Source organism: Apteryx rowi, unplaced genomic scaffold (assembly GCF_003343035.1).
Source record: "Apteryx rowi isolate R43461 unplaced genomic scaffold, aptRow1 scaffold_4, whole genome shotgun sequence".
Classification (NCBI taxonomy): Eukaryota; Metazoa; Chordata; class Aves; order Apterygiformes; family Apterygidae; genus Apteryx; species Apteryx rowi.
Window position 1 is genome coordinate 8,383,437 of NW_020450529.1, and position 19,777 is coordinate 8,403,213.

General features: G+C 46.6%; 1 protein-coding gene across 2 annotated transcripts in view; it reads left to right on the plus strand.

Annotated features, from left to right (window-relative positions):
* MAGI1 (membrane associated guanylate kinase, WW and PDZ domain containing 1) overlaps window positions 1-19,777 on the plus strand; it is a 348,309-nt gene that overhangs the window by 306,957 nt on the left and 21,575 nt on the right. For both annotated transcript variants that reach the window (XM_026074919.1, XM_026074920.1), the window contains exons 13-15: window positions 5,009-5,040; window positions 11,905-12,121; window positions 18,163-18,246. In XM_026074919.1, the coding sequence (XP_025930704.1) occupies window positions 5,009-5,040; window positions 11,905-12,121; window positions 18,163-18,246 (333 nt within the window). The remainder of the gene's footprint in view (window positions 1-5,008; window positions 5,041-11,904; window positions 12,122-18,162; window positions 18,247-19,777) is intronic.

Sequence of the window (19,777 nt, forward strand, 5' to 3'; positions counted from 1 at the left end):
ATCTTACTGTCTTGGCATTACTGTATGTGTCTTACTCCATAGTTAAATTTATATTTTTGTAGTAATTAAATAGCATTTTGTTAGCCTGTATCTTCTTTATTGCTTCTAAAATCAATTCTGATTTGAGATACTGAAAACGTGACCTAGATTTCAATTACAAGGAATTGTTTAGCATCTTGACCAAGAGTGAGTAATTGAGGTTAATACAATTTAACATCTTTAGAGCAACTAGAACTGAAATTCTTGCTAATGACAATAATATACTGTGCCTCGTTATGTTTTTTGCCAGGGCCAGTGTGTTAATAATGCCCAAGATGGTCTCTTGAAAACACCACTTCCTTAGCTTTAGCATTTTAGAAATGTGGTGTTTTTCACTTAATTTGGTAGATACCAAACTTGATCTATGGCAGAGCTAAATTCCTTTGGTGTAGACGATTATTATTATGGCTTAAAGCTTGTATTGCATAGCTTATTTTTATGCTAGTGCAGTAACGCAGTTGTTTTGCAGATCGCAATGACAAGCAGGAAAGTTAGGCAGTTGCAACGTAGGGGTTTTCTTCTTGATGGCACTCCTTATGGCTGTGTGCAGATCCGTGTCTCTTGCTGCCAATTATTCCGCTATGTTTTCTTGTTCTTTCTGCAGCCTGGAACAGATCGACTTGCATCTATTTTTTTATTTTTTTTTAAGTTAGTGTTTGTCCTTTATTAAAAATTCTGTGGCAACGGATTATACAGAATCAAGGAGATTGCTTCGTCACCACCCATCTCCCCTCCCCTGCCCCTGGYGGCACCGAGGGCCATTAGCGTTAATTATTTAGAGTTCCTCGTTTTGCACACAGCAAAGGGTGATCAATGTGCAGTGCTAGGTAAATGGCTGTGTACCCCTGGACTCCGGGACTTTACCCCTCGCTTTCCAAGTGTCCGTGCTCTTTGATGGTAGCCTTTGGTTTTTATTCAGCACAGTGTAAGCAGCGCTATGTAGAAATCTGTGGGGGGGGGTTGTTTGTTTTTTTTGTTTTTGCCACACAGGAACATTTTCTCTTTAAATGTTAAATTTCTGACACAGACCGCAATGTTTCTTTTCTTGCGTTTTTATTAATCTCCTGCTAGTTTCCAGCTGTTGTGCATTCTGCACTGCAGACCACGTAATGGCGAAACCCAATGGGTGGCCTTTTCGCCTAGGCTCACCTATGGCTTCTTTGCTGCCGGAGATGAGCAGTTCACAGGGTGTCCTGGTCGGAAATAAGAGGTAGTCGTGAGAAGTGAAGATCTAGTGACAGTTGTTCTGTCTCTTCAGGTGCACAGATAACCAACAAGCTGGAAAAGGTTGAGCAGTAGCCACAGAGGTCGCAAGCTATAAGTAAGATTATACTTTTAGGTTCTTGACTGGCTCTTCAGGCACCTTTATTTTGTGGCTGGATTGTGCAAACTCATACTGAATTGTTCCAACTTCAGCTGAAATTCCATTGAAATGCACTTTTTTTGTGGCGGAGGCAGAAGTGTTTTTGCCAGCTGCCCTTCATGTCAAGCTGAGCTGTTCAGATGGGATGACTGGAGTCCTCCTGCAATGTGGGGAGAGAGGTCTTCCTGGAGACCCAACCTCTGACCATTTTGGTCCCCTGTCTGCAAAATGTGCCACTACGGAGCAGGGCTTGATACGTCTGGTGTCCGTCTAGGTAATTTTGGAGCACATGTGGCTTTCTGTGATCTATCTTCAGAGCCCAGCCCAGGCAGCGGTGTGGATTTGTAGTTGCTCTTTGCATTCTGAATGCGTTTGGTGAAATACAATTTGCCATGTGTTGCGGTCTTCCCATATTACCTGGGTTGCGCAAGACAGCAGATTTGGGAAAATATTCCTGTAAAAATGCAGGACCACCGCATGTTAGAAAGAACAGCTCTTGGGGTGGTTYGCCTTTTCTGCCCCCGTCCTCCGCGATCCCATCGCAGGTAGCGTTGGAGTACTTACGGCTCCCTCACACCAGAAGGCTTACTGCAGAAGAATGCGGAATTAAAATATGCCAAGTAATGTGAACTGAACTGGATTGTGGCCTTAATTCATGGACTGCATCACTCAGGACATAATGCAGTGTCACGCAATAGAAATATCGCTCCTGATGGGTAAAGGCATTAAGAGTGCTGAAGTCATGGTACAAAACTTGCCTAATGATTTGTGTTTTTTTTTTCTATGTTACAAAACACAGTTGAGCAGATGGATGCAGCCAGCTGTACACAGAGCTTTAGGGAGTACTGGGGAAAGAAGAGAGAGGTTTTTGTTAAGATAAATGTAATAATCTCCGTGATAATTAGTTTAATTTAGATCCCTGCATCTGACTCATTTTTGACTAACCTTGTATGAAGCCTTGCTGACGAGTCTGTGGATTTGGTTTGATTACAATCCCTTTTTTTGTGCTTGCAGATTGCTCACTGATCACTGGTATTTTTCATTAAGCAGTTGCTTTATTATGTTGTTATTTAGAGGGGAGTAATTTGTGTTTTCTAATTAATTTAATTCCAGTCACATTTTGTAAGTAGCTACAATGAGCCCATTTAAGGGGTTTTAGGTCATATTGACATTGTTTAGCAGATGCGCCGGTTTGTTTTTAAACACTGTTAACTCTGTGGTGACAAGGGCCCCGTTCGGGCGTGCGGCTGCGCCTCCTGCAAGTTGGAATTTGCATCTGCAAAAAAAAGCCAAAATTCGAAGATGCATTTTGAGTGCTGCTGGGAGATGTCTGTATGGATTAAATCACAGAGGAAATGCATTGGAAAGGGTGAAGATATAAACTGGAGCTGTGGCATTATCCCATTTCAATAGGTTATTCCCTGGGCTGTAAGTTTGTCCCGTGAAAGACTATCAACTTTTGTGAACGTCACTGATTTTGGTTAAAAAAAAAAAAAAAAGAAAAAAAAAAAGAAGTCAGTTACTGCTAGTTCTGCAGCAAACTCTGGCACAGAGCAGTGACACCGTGAGATTCGTCAGCCTGTGAAGGACCTGCCGAACAGTGGCCTTGTTTGTAATTTCCATTATTTTTCAGCCATTTTCCATCTCTTTTGGATTGGAACAGCTGAAATTAATAACAAATGTTGACGGAAAGCTTTGTTCAGTAGCTCATACTTAATGTTTTAACATTTAATGATTGCGATGCCATAAACTAAATTCTAGCGCGCTCTGAACCGACAACCCAGCTGCATCTCAGCTTTATTGTTTGTAGGAAACATTTAGGTTGTCGCCAAACCTCTCCTGGCTCCCGTTGTGCTTTCTGCCGAGGGTGGGTGCGTGCATGCGTGCGTATCTGCTCTACCTATTGATTTAAGAGGAAAGAGCATCTCTCGGAAAGCGAGAGTAAGCATGTGTGTGCATGCATGTGGAAGGAGAGAGAGAGGGAGACGCTATCTATCGGTACGTTTGCATTTATGATAAATGGTGCCTGTTAAAAATGCAACTTGCCATGAATGTTATTAGTGCTTTACTCTTTACGTGTGTTACAGAAACACAGCGGCTGCCGGCAGAAATGAGGCTGCAGCCTGCGTTGCCGAGTTCAGGCAGTTTTGATGTTTCTTTGTCCCCCGGTCAGTCCCTGCCCGAAGGGGCCTCAGCCATCGGCTGGACATGCACCGGGGCGGCGTGCAGGGCGCCCGTATCCCTCAARAGCTGAAAATGCTTCATTTAAAGCATGCATTACGATTTCCATCCGGGTCTGCTGAGCAAGCAGCAAATGAGGCACTATTTATCATTTTTAATTGCAGTTCTTGTACATTCAGAGCTAACATCTCCCAAATCACCTTAAAACGAGCTTCTTCCTAAACTGATTTGCAATTCAGCTGCATCACTTATTGTAGTCTCTGTGTAAAAGTTAGACGGGGGCATGGTTTTTAGCATAAACAAAATGCTTAAAGTAGAAAACATAATGCGGCATAAATGCCACATAAATCACAATCCTAAAGAGAAAAGCAGATTTCAAGCATCTGAATTACTGAGCACTTAATGCGTAGGGTAATCTGCGTTTGGGTTTTATGTTGGTTTTCTGGAACGCCACTCAGAGCAAAACATGGGGGTTGCCCTCTTCTTCCAGCGTAGAGGCAAAGGAGGACTATTTTCATGTGCCCGTACACACAGACGCGGTCGGTAGCAATCCCCCGCGAGTTCTCCCGTGGCTCGCGCTCGTCGCACAGCAAATAAGGGGCTGCTCCAGAATGCAAAATTGTCCTTGAGGAAACCTCCTCTGGCGCCCTCGCCGTTGTTCCTTCCTTTGCATTGCCTGTAGCCGGTATAAAAATCCCCTTTTTCCGGACTGCCCTGGCCCTGGCCCACCCCCTGACGGCCGGGGCATCGGCAGGGCTCTGCTTTCAAGCCGCGGCTCCCTGAAATGCTAACTAGCAGCTGCAATCTCTGGCTTCAAACATTTACACTTCGGCTGGGCAGCAGGGAAAGGTGTGTTTTCTCAGCCACGTTCACGTTTCGGGGGGTCAGGCTTGCCCCCCTGCATGCTTTTGCTTTCCTTTGCCCAGGAGGAGCCTCCCGGCTGCAGCCAGCCGAAACTGCTCTTAAAAAAAAAAAATCAAAAAAAATCGAGTGAAATACTTTTTAAAACATCAACCTGTTCCCCGAGCGCCGCTCTGATTGGTCCGGGGAGACTGACAAGCCGCCCGCGTCAAAAGGAAATATCCTTGGCTTGACTGTCGGCTAAGCCGCCCGTAATCCGGGGGAGCGCTTGCCAGTCCGGGCGGCCGCTCCGGCAGGCTCCCTCCGCAGCGCCCGGCGGCGAGCGCTCGCCCCCCTCTCCCTCTCCTCCCCTGCCGGCGCGCTCTCCCGCTCCCTCGCTCTCGGCTTTGACTCGATATGAGCAGGCTGGCAACTCCGCCGCGAGAGCGAAACCTGACATAACTCTGCAGATGGCTGCGTTCGGGTGATGCACCGAGGGATTTTTTCTTCTTCTTCTTCTTCTTCTTTAAGGGAAGGTAATGTTTAGATGCTAATGTTTATTTTTCCCTTGTTGCCATTTTGCAGGACTGCCGGTCCCAAAGAAGAGCCCAAAGTCGGTAAGCACTTTTCCGCTACTATTTCTGTCTGTCTGTCTGGTCTGGAGGAGGAAGGCATGAGTGTGGCTTGGCTTTTTGTGGGGTTTGATTGCTTGAAGTTGTCTTGCCGGTGCAGCAGCGATTGCCGTGCACGGCTTGTGCTGCGTGTGGATGTGGCAGGGGAATGCAGCGCGGAAAGGGAGCTTGTTTGCAAAGAAAGCCCGAGGTTTACGGGTCCCCTGCCCTGACAGATGAGCCGTTTAACCCACCAGGAAAAGGAAAAAAAAGCTATTGTTTCCTTTCGGAAAGACGGGAGGCTCCACCTTCTTGCCGGTTAGCCGAGTGTTCACGGGCACCAGCCTTTTCCATTAACTCCCTGAGTTTTCTCAGGTACCGCCGGCTGAATTATTAACAGAATGCCAAAGCATGTGGCTCGACGAGAAGGACAAAGCATGCAGAGTGCATGTTTGCAGCTTCTCGGGAATGCGGTTAGCTGCCCGAGCGCTCGCTCTGGAGGCGTTTTCTTGCTGAGCAGAATTATGCTGCAGGTGTGAGAGCCTTTATTAAAAAAAAAAAAAAAAATCAGTATTTTCCTGTCCCTTCTGATCTTATTTCCGCGTGCAGCTGTTACTTGGATGACATGTGAGCTAATAGCTTGGGAGCTTGTCGTCTGAAGTGTCATTAAAGCTCTGCGCACGATATCGTGGGAAGAAATTATCGTGCTATTTATATGCAACACAAAGAAATGTTTTATTTTTAAAGGAAATGAAATATTTAGAGCTTGAAAGTTTCCCGAGATTTGATGAGAGGGAGGCAGAAGAGAGATTTCTTTCCCGGGGAAGCAGAGCGAGTGAGGTCTTTGCCGTGCCGGGAGGCAGCGCGAAACTTCCCCGCCAGCCGGCGGTGGGTGCCAGGAGCTGCAGCGGGGGGGGGGGGCTCAGCCCACCTCTCCGCAGAGCTGGGCGACGGCTTTTTCAAGCAGCTGAGCGGAAGGCTCCTGCTTTGCGTACAAGTCCCCTGCTCGCCCAAAAAGCGAGCCCTGCGACCATTAATGGGGTTCCGACGGCTTAGGGCAGCGCCGAGGAAAGTCACGTGAGCCCGGGCCTCCGCCGCTGTCGGCTCGCGTTAGCGTCGAGCGCGGGCTCGTGGGTCGYGCGCGGGGGGTTGTTCGGCCGCTGGTGAAACAGGGGCGAGCGTGCAAGGTGCCGTCGTGCAAGTCTCGCGCGCTTCTGTTCTCCGCCTGCGCTTTCCTCCCCGGTCGGAGGAGGAATCRCGGCGTGCAGCCTGCAGTCCGGCCGCTGCTATTAAGCCCCGGTGCGCGAACCGTGGTCTTCACCCGTGCGCAGCCCCCCCCACGCCGGCGCGCGTTCGGCGTCGGGTAACGCGGGATCCGGCAGTGCTGGGCACCTGCCCTGCCAGCAGTGATGTCGCGGCCCCGCAAAAGTCCGCGCAGCCTCCGAATCCAGGTCGGGATCATCCCTCCTCGGTGCCCAAAGAGGCTGTTTGTTTGCAAACAGGTGCAGCCCCGCAACGGCGGGTTTTTCCCTCGCGTTTGCTTGATCCCTGGTGATCCTGGGAAAGCAGCCCCAGCGTTGCTCTGCTGACCCCCCCCCCCCCGCCCCGCTCCAGGGTCCCTGCGGAGCCTCCCGTTCCCCTAGGCTGCGCGGCGACAAGTCTCCCATGCCTAGAGGTCCGCACGGCGAGGAGCAGCAGCACCTTGCCCTGCTGCGGCGTCGCGCGGCAGCGATGCGCGGGACGGGTTTGTGCTGACGCCGGAGCTCGTGCATCCCAGGCGCGAGTCAACGGCATCAAGCAGCGGTGGCGTTAACGTGCCCGCTTTCCGCAGTTTAGCGATGGGGTCGGGTTTAGCCGCGGGCTCGGGCGCAGAGCGCAGCCTGGCCCCCTTGGCTCTGCGGATCTCCCCGCGCCGCGGCGCTGGCGGCAGAGCCGAGCTCGTYCCCCCTGAACCGCTGCCCGGCTGCGACGGCGCCTCGCCGCGCTCTGCGTTTCCTGGGAAGGTTTTCCAGTGCTTGGGGCCCTTCGGTGCGTCCCGACGTCGCCAGCTGACCCGGGCTCCCRCAGGCTGGTTTGCTGGCGCTGCCGCGGCGGCACCTGCCGGATACCTGGCACGGGTTGAATGCGCTGCCTGTTTCCCCCCGGGAACGCTTTCCAGCGTTTCTTCATTAATAAATTAGCCRCAGTTAAAGGAACAGCGCACGCCCAGCCCTGCGGTGCTTGGCCCGATCGGTGCTTGGGCTCCGTCTTCATCTCCTCTGCTGCCATCGGGACAACACGAGCTCGGGTCTCCGTCCTCCTCTGCTTCTCAGTTCAGCAAAAATCCCTCTCCCTTTTTTCCTGTATCCTTTCCCAGAGCCCAGACACCCGCCCACCTTGCTGCCAGCTCTTCTCTTTCTCAGAAAAGCCCTATTTTTAGGCCCCACTCCCGTATTCCCGGATGCCGACATCAGGCTGTTGGATTTACATCTTGGAGGAGGTGTTTCAGGGCCTTCGAGAGGTTTTGTCGGGACTGGAGCTGCGGCACCGTATGGGAAGATATTTCTGCCTTCAGCTTAGTCTTCCTGGGTGTTTTGCTGTCTGTGCATGTGCCTGCACATGTTATCACAGACACACTGATACCTTTTGGTGCATTTTGGTGTGTTTCTCAGTTTTTAGGGAGAATTTTTCAGCCTTGATAGAAAAGTCAAACTAGTAAAAAATTTTCAGAGACAGATTTTGAAGTAAGCTCTAAAAGTGGCTGGACACTTCCAAGTCCTTTCTTTTTTTCCTCCCCACAAAGCGGACAGATTCACAGCAGCTGTCTGCATTGATTTTTTGTTTCCAGTTTCCCATTGATTCTTCTTTAAATGAAAATGGATAATATTTTGGCATTGACACTTTGGGGATATACATTTTCACTATGCACGTTTTCTAATATAGCAATTTTCCCTACAATTGTCCTGACACAACATGGATGAAAACAAACTTACTTTTTTTTTTTTTTCTCTCCTTTTTCATGCATCAAAATATTCCACAAGGGGGCAAAGATTCTCATTTCCAGCTCYGTTTTGTATCACCGCCAGGACCAGGTTCTCCAAAATGCTCTAGAGCACAAAATCTATAACTAGATCATCCAAAGACAGGTTCATTGCAGAGGGGAGGAACTGCTAAGCTCTTTTGAAAAGCTTACTTTTCTTTTGGGTCTAAATAAATAGGTTGTCAGCACAGCTGAACTGTGACCCAAAATGCGGTTCCTGTGTACAGCCTGTCCCTGACGAGAGACTTGTTGCCACGTGCTGCAAGCTGGTGGGCAGTATTTGGGGCTCGGCCCATGTCCTGTTTTCGTCGGGAGGAGGAATTGCTTCTGCGGCGTATTTGTACGAGACATCTCTGTTCATTCGCAACCCTTTTTTTTCCCCCACCTTGAAACACAAATCACAGCAGCTCTCTGCTCTTGCAGTTGGGTTGCCTGGAGACGCCTCTTCCAAAAGACTTTGGTGTCCGTTCTTGCCCCCAGCCACGCTCTTGGCCGCCTCCGCCTCTTCTGCTGAGGGCTTCCCCTGGCCTGACACAGCCGTACACGGCTGCTGCTAACGATTAGTGTCCCCTCGCTGCCTGAAGCCAACTCTTGGCCGTGTCACCAGCCTCTGCTGTTTTGGCCGTCACTGCACAAAGTAACACTTAATTGCTCTTCCGTTTGACACAAGTGACAAACTGGTCGGTGACATGTGGGTATCTGTAGCGTCTTCCAGCCCAGTGCTGTTCTGAGAGTCTTTTAGGGTCCGTTTTCCTCCTACCTCCCTTGGGAGCCCAACAGCTTCAAGCTCCCCTGCTCCCATGGCCTTTGCTGTTTCCGTCCCTCCCCGTGGTCACAGGACGGCGGCATGCTCAGGGTGGGCCTCTCCACCGCTTTGCTCGGGGAGATGCTACTTTTCAGCAAGCGTAGCGGCTGCAAATGGGATTGCACAGTGCGGGGGGAAGAAATCCTGGAAGAAATCCCCATGCATGCAAAGCCTGAACGCCTCTGCCCCCTCTTCTGCAGCGATGCCCCCACCTCCTGACAGCGGCACGAGGAAGCGGCAGCCACGCTGACGTGCCCGTTAACGTCCCTCGGTGGGAAAGGGCAGCTAGGGAAAACGTTCTTTCCATCATCACGTTTTCCCCATCTTATGTTGTGCAGGATGAGCTCTATGAAGTTTCAGCAAGGGCATAGGGGAGCTGGCAAAGCACATACGTCCATAAGCTCCATCTCAGACCTGCGGCTTGGGTAGGGCATGAGGAGCTCCAGCCTTCCCATGTGCGAGCTGCACCAGGCGGTCAGATCCGAGTCCAGCAGGGAGGGTCAGCCGCAGAGCGAGGAACCAGGCRGGAGGTGGAGGAGAGGAGAGCCATCCTTTTGCAGACAGGACACCAGCTTGGCTCGCCTGGAAAAGCTCAGCCTTTGCCCCAGGGCACCATCTCCAGCCAGGCGTCCCCACGAGCAGATCCCCTGGTGCCTGCCACTGCTGGTGGGCACGTGGTGGTACAGCACGTAGAAAGAAGTTTGACCCCCAAAGTTTTTGAACCGTCCTGGTGATGTGAAAGTTGACTAATGTTGTTTTGAATTTATTTAATCGCATGTATCTGTGATTTCCATAGTTGTGTTCCCCTTTCTCTGCTCCCCTCCTCCACTTGCAAATGGAGATGTTCCAGGCTTTTTAACGGTGTTATTGTTTGAAAAATTAATGTGCACCTGAAGAAGTTTTCCTCCCTGTTTCTTGCCAAACTTCTGTGTATTTGCAATTACAACTGTAGCTTAAATTAGAGGAGGGGGTTTTGCCTGAGATACGCTGACATTTCCATTTGCGCTCCAAATATAGAACAGAGCTCATGGTTTGCGCAGCATTTAGACTTTCCATATCATAAACTGAGATCACTTTTTAAGGTTCAAACTTTTTTTTTTTAATAAGAAAGTTTTCAGAGAGCTCCTGACATTTCCCCAAGGCTCGAATAAAGCTTCCCAATTTAGTCCCTACACTCTGAGCTCTGTAAACCAGCTATTTCCAGTGAGATTGGCCTGAAGTTTCACAGGATGCTTTTAGTTATTTTAGTTGTTTGACCAAACAAACAAAACGCTCCAGATGGCTGGATTGAGAGTTGCACTATGTTTCTTTTTTAAAGTTACAAAGGAGTGATTATCCACAGAATAGATGTTTTTAAACAAATTCATTTAAAAACTGAAGGGCTGCATGTGAATTAGCTTCTTTTACCACTTAAAAAGCTAAAAATGTTTGAAATAGGTTCAGATATTTGTATTTGAAAGTCGGTGGATGAGTAATCACAGCAGGTATGCTTTGTTCAAAATTGCTTTAAAGGACAAAGATATTTTCACATTCTAGTCAATCGAGATACCGCTTAAAAAAAAAAGCTGGTGGTGGCTCAACAGCTTAAGTACAAGGCTGGAGTGTCGAAGCCATTGGACTGCTGGGGCTGTTTCCTCCCGCAGTGGAAACCCAAACACGGATGTAGCTTATAAAAAGACAAGATTATTGTGAAGGCACCAAAGAGGGCACTTTCATATGGTGATTTTCCCCTCTGTAATTAGTCCAGCCCCGCTGTGACTGAGCGTTGGCCACCTGGGGTTTCGTGTTCAGCGTGAAGGAGAGGGTCCCCAGACTCGTGTGCTCTTCAGACCACCATGCTGATCTGCTCTGTGATTGCCACCGGCTTTTCTCCCTACCCCTGCTCGGTCTTCAGTGGACAAGTTTGTCAAAGCAGGGATTCCTGCTGCCACGTCGTCAGGCGCCTCATGCCAGCTGGAGGCTCTGTTTTTTGTCTGAGGTTTTTAGATAAGTGACCCGTTTTCAGCTAGGAAATTGTGGACATTATAAAGACCATGTATAGGGTGCTATTTTGCCTGGCGCTCGCTGCGTAGTAGCGGCCCCGGGAACACGCCGGTTCCCTGTGCTGGAGCAGGTGGGAGACCGGGCTTGCCCTTGATGCCAACCCAAGGTCATCTCAAAAGAGCATTAAAAAAAGCATTAACTGCACTGTTTGGGGAGCTCTTTTTGAGGGAGGATTTTGCTGCAAATTCAGCAGTACAAATCCTGGCAATGCAAACGCAACTTGTGCTTCATTTGAGCACACTGTTGTGAATTTGAGTTTAGAATTATGTACCCTGCTTAGCTAAATATTGAGCGGTTGGCGCTCTTGACATACTGCTTTTGAGTAAGCCTTGAATTTAGGCGGACGTATTTCTTCGTGTTTTGATGTGCTCAATTAAAACAAGAAAATCAAACTGCACAAGTAGACGTTTTCACATTTGTGAGGGCCTGCTGTAATCCCGCGGATGCTCTGAGAAACGGAGACGTGAAATTGGTGCTCTGTTGTCAACCCGCCCTTGATGTTGTGAGAGCTGCAGATGAAAAGTGATCTTTCGTAGTAAGGCTGTGCCTGAACCTGCTCCAGAGGGGCCGTGTGTAAGTTTTCACTGTGAAATTTGATAGCTTTTCCTTATTCTAGTTAGCTCAAGTTAGACCCTAATGTTACCTAAGTAGAAGGTTGTTGAGTTTTTCCAACTTAATGCAGGAAAAAACAAGTGCACTGAAACTAGTAACCTATAATGAGATTTAGATTTGTTTTGTGYGTGAGATGGAGGGCTGCACGGTTTTTGTGATAAATGACTCTGTTTTGCATATCTCTTTCTGTCAGTCTGTCTATCAAAATCTGTCATCAGGGAATTTAGCTGTATCCTGCATTAACTGGTGGCAGCAAAACTGTGATTTATATATTTGCTTATGTGCATGCAGAAACCCTGATCAAAGACGGGAGCAAAATTGATGGAAAACACCCACTCAGCGACCAATAACCGTCTGTTCTCTCCCTTTCCACTTGCTTTCCTCCTTCCAGCAACCACTTGAAAGGAAAGACAGCCAAAACAGTTCTCAGCACAGCGTCTCTAGCCACCGCAGCGGGCACACTGCTTCCCCCGTTCACAGCACGCAGGTGCTGCCGGACTACGCCGCCCCTGAAGCACCGGCCGCGGATCAACCGGACAATTCTGGGCAGAAGAAGCCAGATCCGTTCAAAATCTGGGCCCAGTCCAGGAGCATGTATGAAAGCCGACGTGAGTATAAAACAGGTGTGGTTGCTAAGGCTACGGTTCTGGCAGCTGCTCTCTGTATATTTTCTTTGCTAAGAACTGAATCTTTTACATTTATATTGAAAATCTAAGGCTTCAGTTTGTCGATTCGGTATCTGTCGCTGATGGCGACTTGCTAGCGGTTCGGTTTCCTCTCCGATGAGGAGCGAGTTTAGATCGTCTCCAGTAAAGGGCACTTTTGCTCAATGCAAAAAATGCCAATAAAAGAATGTAAATATTAAAGTCCATCTTTATCCCTATTTTTTTTATTTAATTTTAAATCAGGCTGAAGGAGAATTTCCAAGTTTGTTATCCAGACCCCTACCTATTTTTTCAAGGTTAAGACTCCTTGATTGATATGCATGGGAATTTCAGTAAGGAGGGGAAGTATTTAGTTTGCTGTATTCATATCAGATGCTTTCCAGTCTCACTCCAGGGAGGAAAGAATCCAGCCGAGCCCTTCTGCTTTGACCAGTGTCGACCACTTTAACAGTATAGAAATCAAATGCAAATTGTAAATGGCTTTTATGATAATTATTAATCTATTCACTTGGCTAATAGTTCAGTAGGGCTTTGACTTTGCTCCAAGAGTACGAATACGCCTTCAATCAGTTTCTTCTCTGCAAACAAAATAAACATGTAACCTCACTTTAATTATGCTGCTGAAGGTAGTAGAATCTATAAAAGCTTCTTAAAGAAAGAGTTAAAGAGTATTAGGTTCACATCCAGAAACAATAGCTATTTTAATTGTGGAAAAGGGAGCTTGAAAGTCTTAGCGCCATAAGAGTATAACCTGGAGCTTGTTTTTGTTGTGCTCACTGGAAATTGATAGAAATAGCATAAAATGAACATTACCCCAGAATGAAAAATGGTTGGACTGACTTTTTTCCTGACCAAATGAATCATTTCTAAATCTTATGTCCTGGAAAAATTAAATCATGAGTCACAGTTTTCTTGGCTGAAGATGCATCTCTTTGGATTGAATGTCTCAGCAATGCAGTTTGTAGGTGTCTCTGCTTCTCTGTGCTGCTTTCTTTCCCTTTTCAGGGATTAGCTGTACTCCTGACTTTGCAGGCTCCTGGGCCAGATCTACGGAGAAATGCAGCGACTGCGCTTCCTCGCTGCCCGTGCATCTAGTTGAAATAGGAAAAAGGGGCAGAGAGCTGAGGCCCGCTGACTTTTCAGTCCTGCAGAGCTCCTTCACCTGCCCCAGACTGCCGAGATCAAGGCCAGCCCGTGGCAATGGTATCACCTTCGCGCAGCTGAAGCGGTTCAGCTCACCTCCTCGCAGTGGGGTCCCCCCAGGCACTGTGCTGTCATTGTCTCTGACCCCCTGCAGCTATTTAGCTAATTTCTAATTAACTGTTTAACTCATACTAATTAGTCATTAGTATTAGCTTAGCAGCCTTAACTCCTGCCTGTCTTTCCCAATAAAAACCTGAGGCTGAGTGGGAGAAATCTTGAAGTGCACATTCAAGCTGTTGCCCTTCTGGGTCCACCTCCAAAATGGTGTGGGAAATAGTCGCTCTTTCCTCGGTGTCTGTAGGTATCTCGTAGAGTTTTTATCCTTGTCTGTGAGTAGAGCCATTCCAGAGTCCRTTCCACTGCTCTCCTGGTCCTCTGGCTTCCCAGGCCCTAACTCTCCCAGTGCCATAGTCCTCTTGGGACTGTGACACTGGGCCACAGGATTGTTGCTGGGGCCTTTTGCTAGACCGCCGCATSTGCTGCCGTGTTGCCGTCCTTCAGCTTCCCTATTTCACTTTGTTGTTTGCCATGGCTCAGGATCTCTGTGCAGTGGGAATCAATCCTCTTCTGTTGCTTTAATCCTTATCTCCTGGCTCTTCTGCCAGATGGGACCTGCCCATTTGAACATCAGTGCCTGTTTACCTCCTTTTCCTCTTGCTGCCATCTTCTGCCCAAGAAAGTGTTTCCTTGGACTTCTTGGTTTCATACACAGAGTTCTTGGAGACTGGCAAAAGCATGATGTGGTCCTGTCTCCTTGTAAGCACCGGTCACTGCAAGTGTCCAAGAGCCTATGGATTTCAGATCCTAAGCTGAAATGAAGTGTGCTCCCTGGGGATTAACCTGCACTTTTACCTGTGACTTGGCTTTGCTGAACCTAAAGAAAAGTGAAGAAAAAGAGGAAAGATACAGTCTAACTGAAAAGGGCCGATGAAATTGCTGTATATCCTGTTGCGATCAGATCCCAAAGTGCAGCTGGTGCTTTTATTTAGAGTTCAGCAGTCAGTTCTCACTCCTTCCCCCGCCAAGCCCTCGCCTGCCGTCCCTCTCCCTGGTCTCTGATGAACAGAGCGTGGTTCACARCTGAAGCCCAGCATGTCCTCTGCCTGGGGAGCAGGTGTTAAGACTGGTGAGCTACGGTGTTTCTTAACCTACCTTTGGTCTTCAAGGAGAGAAGTGGGCAGCTGATGGCTGCTCTGTTATGAACATGAATCATCTCTGAAACTCACTTCCCARTGATGCCTGAGCACTAGTTGCATAGCCCTTGGTCCGGTCTTAGGGAGCACTGCAGACTGCGGGATGGGAGAAGCCATTCCCTGGGACTCCTGTTTTGCTCTCTGTCTGCTCCATGTGTGCTGTGCTTTGTGCTTTCCACCAGTTGCAGCCCAATTTAACTCTGGTCCCTCCTTTGGCTGGCCACAATACAAGGATACCATTGTTTTGTTCTTTGCTTGAGGACCTCTTTGGCTTTGGGACCTAAGTTAGCGTGTCTCTCTCTTTGGCATCCATAGCTTTGGATGCTAGGTCACTCTCCATAATGAAAACATCAGCAGAACTTAAATGAATAGCTGATGTACACAGGAGGATKCTGCTCTAGCGCCTGTGCTGAAATTGGCTGATGCATCCTTTAGCCTGGGCTTTTGGTGGGTCCTAGCAAGTCTTCGTTGCACAAGAAGCTCCAGACTGGTGCTCTCTGCTGCACAGTCCAGGACTTTGTCTCTTGATTCTCTAAAGCCTTACACTTTGAATCTGAAAGAGATAAGACAATGTTCTTACTGGGGACTCAGAACCCTGCCTTTCACAAGTGGACTAAAAAACAGAAACAAACCTCTATACTGAAGTGTATGATGAAGCTCAGGAAGACAAAATTTTAGATTATGAGATCGTTCTCAGTGTTTTATTTAGTCCCGTTTCTGAAATCATTGAATATAAAGAGAACATAATGCAGTTTTCAAGTGCAGTTGACACAAAAAGATGAATTCATTAGCCGTAGCCCAGCCAGAATTTTTTTATTATCTAAAAATAATAATGTAAAGAGATTTAATTCAATATATGAATACTGTATTCTCTAGGATGATTCTAAGAAGTACTGAATCTGTAATGGCCACCTGCTGCCTTTTTGACTAGGAGTGCATCCCACTGTTATTAACATTAATAGTAATAATGCAGACATGGAAAGCACACAGGCAACATTTTAATTTTTCAAAATTGGTAAAGCGTGTTCTTCTTTTCTTTTTCTTTGGATACATGAATCATTATTTAATAACAAAGGCTATATTTAACATATGTGACTTGTCTCATTGAAGCCATTGGAAGAGCAGAATTTCATTCAGAAGTGCCAAATAGCCCATAGTCTTGTGAAACCATATATTTTTTTTTTATATACCCAATGCATCTGAGATTAAGGAAGTACTCAGATTCTGTAGAGGACAGCAGCAGGCATTGCCTGCTAAAAATATGTGTAAATATTTAAATATATAAAGCTAGAATTAATAATGCAAAGCTAAGAAAAGGCTCCCTAATTTCTGTCTGGACTGTGGTTGAGTAGCAGCAGATGAGAGCTGCGACTTGATTCAGTACGTACAGGCTGAAGTTCCCGCATGCAGCTCTGCCGGGTGAGGGGARCAGACCTGCAAGGTGCTGAGTGCTTTGGCTTCAGTCCAGCAAAGCTTAATTTCAAGCCCTAAACCCAAAGGGACTTGGGTGCTTTAAGGCTAAGGCTGAGCTCAAGTGCTCTGCTGCAATCTGGCCCAGGGTCGCAATACTTTGCTGGGTTAAGACTTTAAAGAATAGACAGCTTTGTGTTGAGTGAATCTGAAAATGGATCATTTGGTGGTGATAACGAATGTACTGTTTGGTGCTAAGTCTTAGCTGCCTGAGCTCCTCTTTATGGGTAACTCATTACTGCTAATGGGAGTTGTGTGCATGAATCACAGAGAAAGACGAACCCTTAAGGTTTAAAAAATGGACCGGTTCCAAGATCCCGGAATTACATACGTGGAGAGCACTCAGTGAAAGAAAGAGTAATTGAATGGTTTACCAGAGAACCACAATTCCAACATCTTGTACTGCTTTATTGAAAATATATTTTTATAATATGCTCTTTATTTTTCAATGTATTATTAAACTTCCTTAAAGATTAACGCAATCTGTTGTCAAATTTTTCTCATGTGGCCTGATTGCTTTGCAAAATACCGTATCCTACATATGGCCATCTGTCAAAACAGCAGTGACAAAATGAATTAATCTGAATTGCAGATGTGTTAATGAATCCCTTTGAAGGGCTTAAGCATTTAATTAAAAGTAAAGCAGAACACTATAGATAATTTTTAAAGCTTTTAAAATATTCTAAGTTATCTTTAATATTTGAATTTTATTTTCAGGCACATAATTTATTTTGTAGGATTTTCTCTCCCCAAATCTAATTAAAATAATACAAACAAAGCTGACCTAGTGTTTAGCATTCACTCACCAGCAATTACAAAGAATTAAAAATATTTGCGCAATGGTGCCAATCATTAGATACTTTCTCCCTAAAACAGAAAAGAAGAATACTCTCAGGAAATTGCCAGCTGCCTTCTTGGTCAGGCTGACTTTAAAGATGATAGTTAGTAAAAGGTCCTTTGTAGGGTCATGTTCTTTTAGTATATTAATATGAGACAAACAGTTATAATCATACACTCAGGCACACAGATGTGTCCGTATCCTTAGAGAACATCTTGCTGAAAAGGATCTTAATACTTGCAGCATGCTGCATGAGCAGGAAAGGCTGCAGATCAGCTTACAAATTTGCTGGCAAGYGCCCTTGGCTGCTGTTTGTCCGTCATCAGCCTTGGCTCCGGCTCAGCCAAGGTGTCTAGCGGTCCCCAGACCTCGGTGGCACCCCTTGTGCCATGCTTTGTCTCCTTGGCAAGGACATGCTGACATCATATTTCAAAAATTTTCCATGCAACTAGAGGGTAGATTAAAGGGAAAAGAAAGAAAAACTGGATTTTTCTGCAGTGGGATAGTGTAGAAACTGGGGCTCTTTTGGGAATATGGACTCTCATGAGATTTACAGCTAAAGCACAGGAGTGAARCTCTCCATTGGCTTCAGTGGGACTACTCACTCTTAATTTCGAGCATGTCCTTATATACTTTGCTGAATCTGAGCCTTAAGACTTTTGTACTTTGCCAAGCTATGAGTCACTGAAAGTGTTGCTGCCTCAAATGAGCTGGTGACTATAGCAAACTCATTTTACAGATTATTTTCATATCCATCTTTTGTTGAAATTGATATCACACTGGGCAGAAAAAAAAACATTTTATATAACATGTAAGATAATGGTTAAAGTTTGTATAGTAAGTTTAATTAAAGTGACCTCTAATTGAGCACTCCTTTCATTGTTCATCACCATGGTTTAGAGTTTCTTTTAACATTAGAAAAAGAGATTTCCATTTGGAAAACTTACTGTGCTATGATGTTGAAAATTGTTTTGTAGAAAACTCTTTTTAAGGTGTTCTCAGAGAGATTCCTTCTTCAAGGAGCAAAAAGGGTTGTTCACATATACCTGCATGTGTGTGCATAAATGTATAAATTCACGTGTGTGCATATTTTGTATCCACATGTATACAAATATGTAAATAGATGTAAAAGTTAGTATGTCCTAACCCATAGTAGCTATAACCTTTGCAGTTATATGCATGCAAGCCTAACATGAGCCATACCTTGAAAATTAAGTTAATGAACTAACAAGAAAGCAAGATACCTTAAGCTTTGCAAAACTGTAAAATTAATATTGCAGCTATGTCACCTTCGCCTGCAGCTGGACTGAGCAAGGGTGAAAGAGAGAGAGAAATCAATTCCACGAGTTTTGGAGAATGTAAGACTGTGCCGAGAACGTATCTGTGTCTTGTGGTGTCTTGTTCTGGTGTCATTGCTGCCACGTGGCGGGGGGCTCCTCATCTCCCGGGCAGTCTGGCAGGGCTGCGCGCCAAGGTTAGCCACGAAGGTGCAAAGTCCTTGCTTCACTCTGTACTGGCCAGCGGCAGATGTCGTAGGCGGTGGGAGGGGATCGTGTTCCCGTTTCATTCGTGAATCTGCTCGCCAGCAGGACCGCGTCGCTCGCCTCCGGGTCCATTCGTCCTCACAGCCCATGCAGAACTTTTCTTACCGCTTTTGCAACGCTTCTCAAACAATCTGTTTTAAAAGAGGATGAGCAGACTGGCAAGGTTTACCCATTTTTTTTCCAGGAAAAAAAAAACATTCTGGTGAACATTTTTTCAGAAAATGTCAGACTTTCTTGAGGTCAGGTCAAGGGGCAAAGAAGTAAAGAATAGCTCTTGGAGGCCATTTTTTCATTGGTTTTCAGCATAAAGTTTCAGCAGCACCATGAAATTTTCCATTTGTCTTAACTAAGGAAAGTGGCTCCTCTTAAGTCCTATCGAATAGCGGAGAACCTAAGGTAATTCTCCAGCATGGTCAGAGTCCACACCAAGAGGTCCTACTTTGGCTTTATCGAAGCCCTGGGATGACTGAGGTTTTGTTAGCAATCTGGACGGTGCTAGTGAATCACCATATGGTTGAGCTGGAGCAAAAAGCAGTAAAAAGAGTTTTGTTTGGTTCGTACTCATGTTGTGTACGTGTGTGCTGTCTACATGTTTGTTGTACCTGTGTTTCACCTGCCTGTAATCCTTCCAGGGGAAGGAGCGTTACGTGAATGAACTTGCTTCTTTGGGAATAGACCTGTCTTTTTGTTGCTTTGGTTCAATACTCCAGTTACACCTAGGGTTGCCGTTATCTCCGCTGGCCATTAGTCGGCTACTTGGTCCCCGGATGAGGAACATAAGGCAGCGTGCAGAGAGGCTGGAGAGCTGACAAATGGGAAGGTGTGGAGCCGTGCAGAGAAAACGGGCCCACGCTGCAGCTCTCTGCCGAAGCCATTTTGCCTCTGACAGCTCCAGCCTGCACTCTTAATTGCTTTGGGCCTGCCTTTGCCAAAAAAGGCTGCGAAGCGCTGGGGAGACGCTTCCGAACGTGTCTGCTCTTGGTGCTCCCCCTCGCTGGAGGCAGTGACAAACACCGATTGATTCATTGTCCAAATTTTGTTATTGTGCCGGAGGTCCTTATTACGGCAAATTGCCTTCAGCCAGCTCGTCCTGACTGATGAGCAGTGCAGGCTTCCAGCCTGTTTATCACCTTATTAGTCTGTAATTGTATTTGGAGGGAAATTAGCCTATAGTTTGGTAAGGTCATGCATACAGATCCCAAGCTTAGTTTATAACTGCAAGCAGTTAAAATGGGAAGATGTCATGTAAAAAGAGGATATATAAAATCAATGGCTATAAACTGATTTGAATGAAAATGTCAAACCGGACATCTGTGCCTTAGCACTCACCTGTTCTTTTAATTTTGAGTTT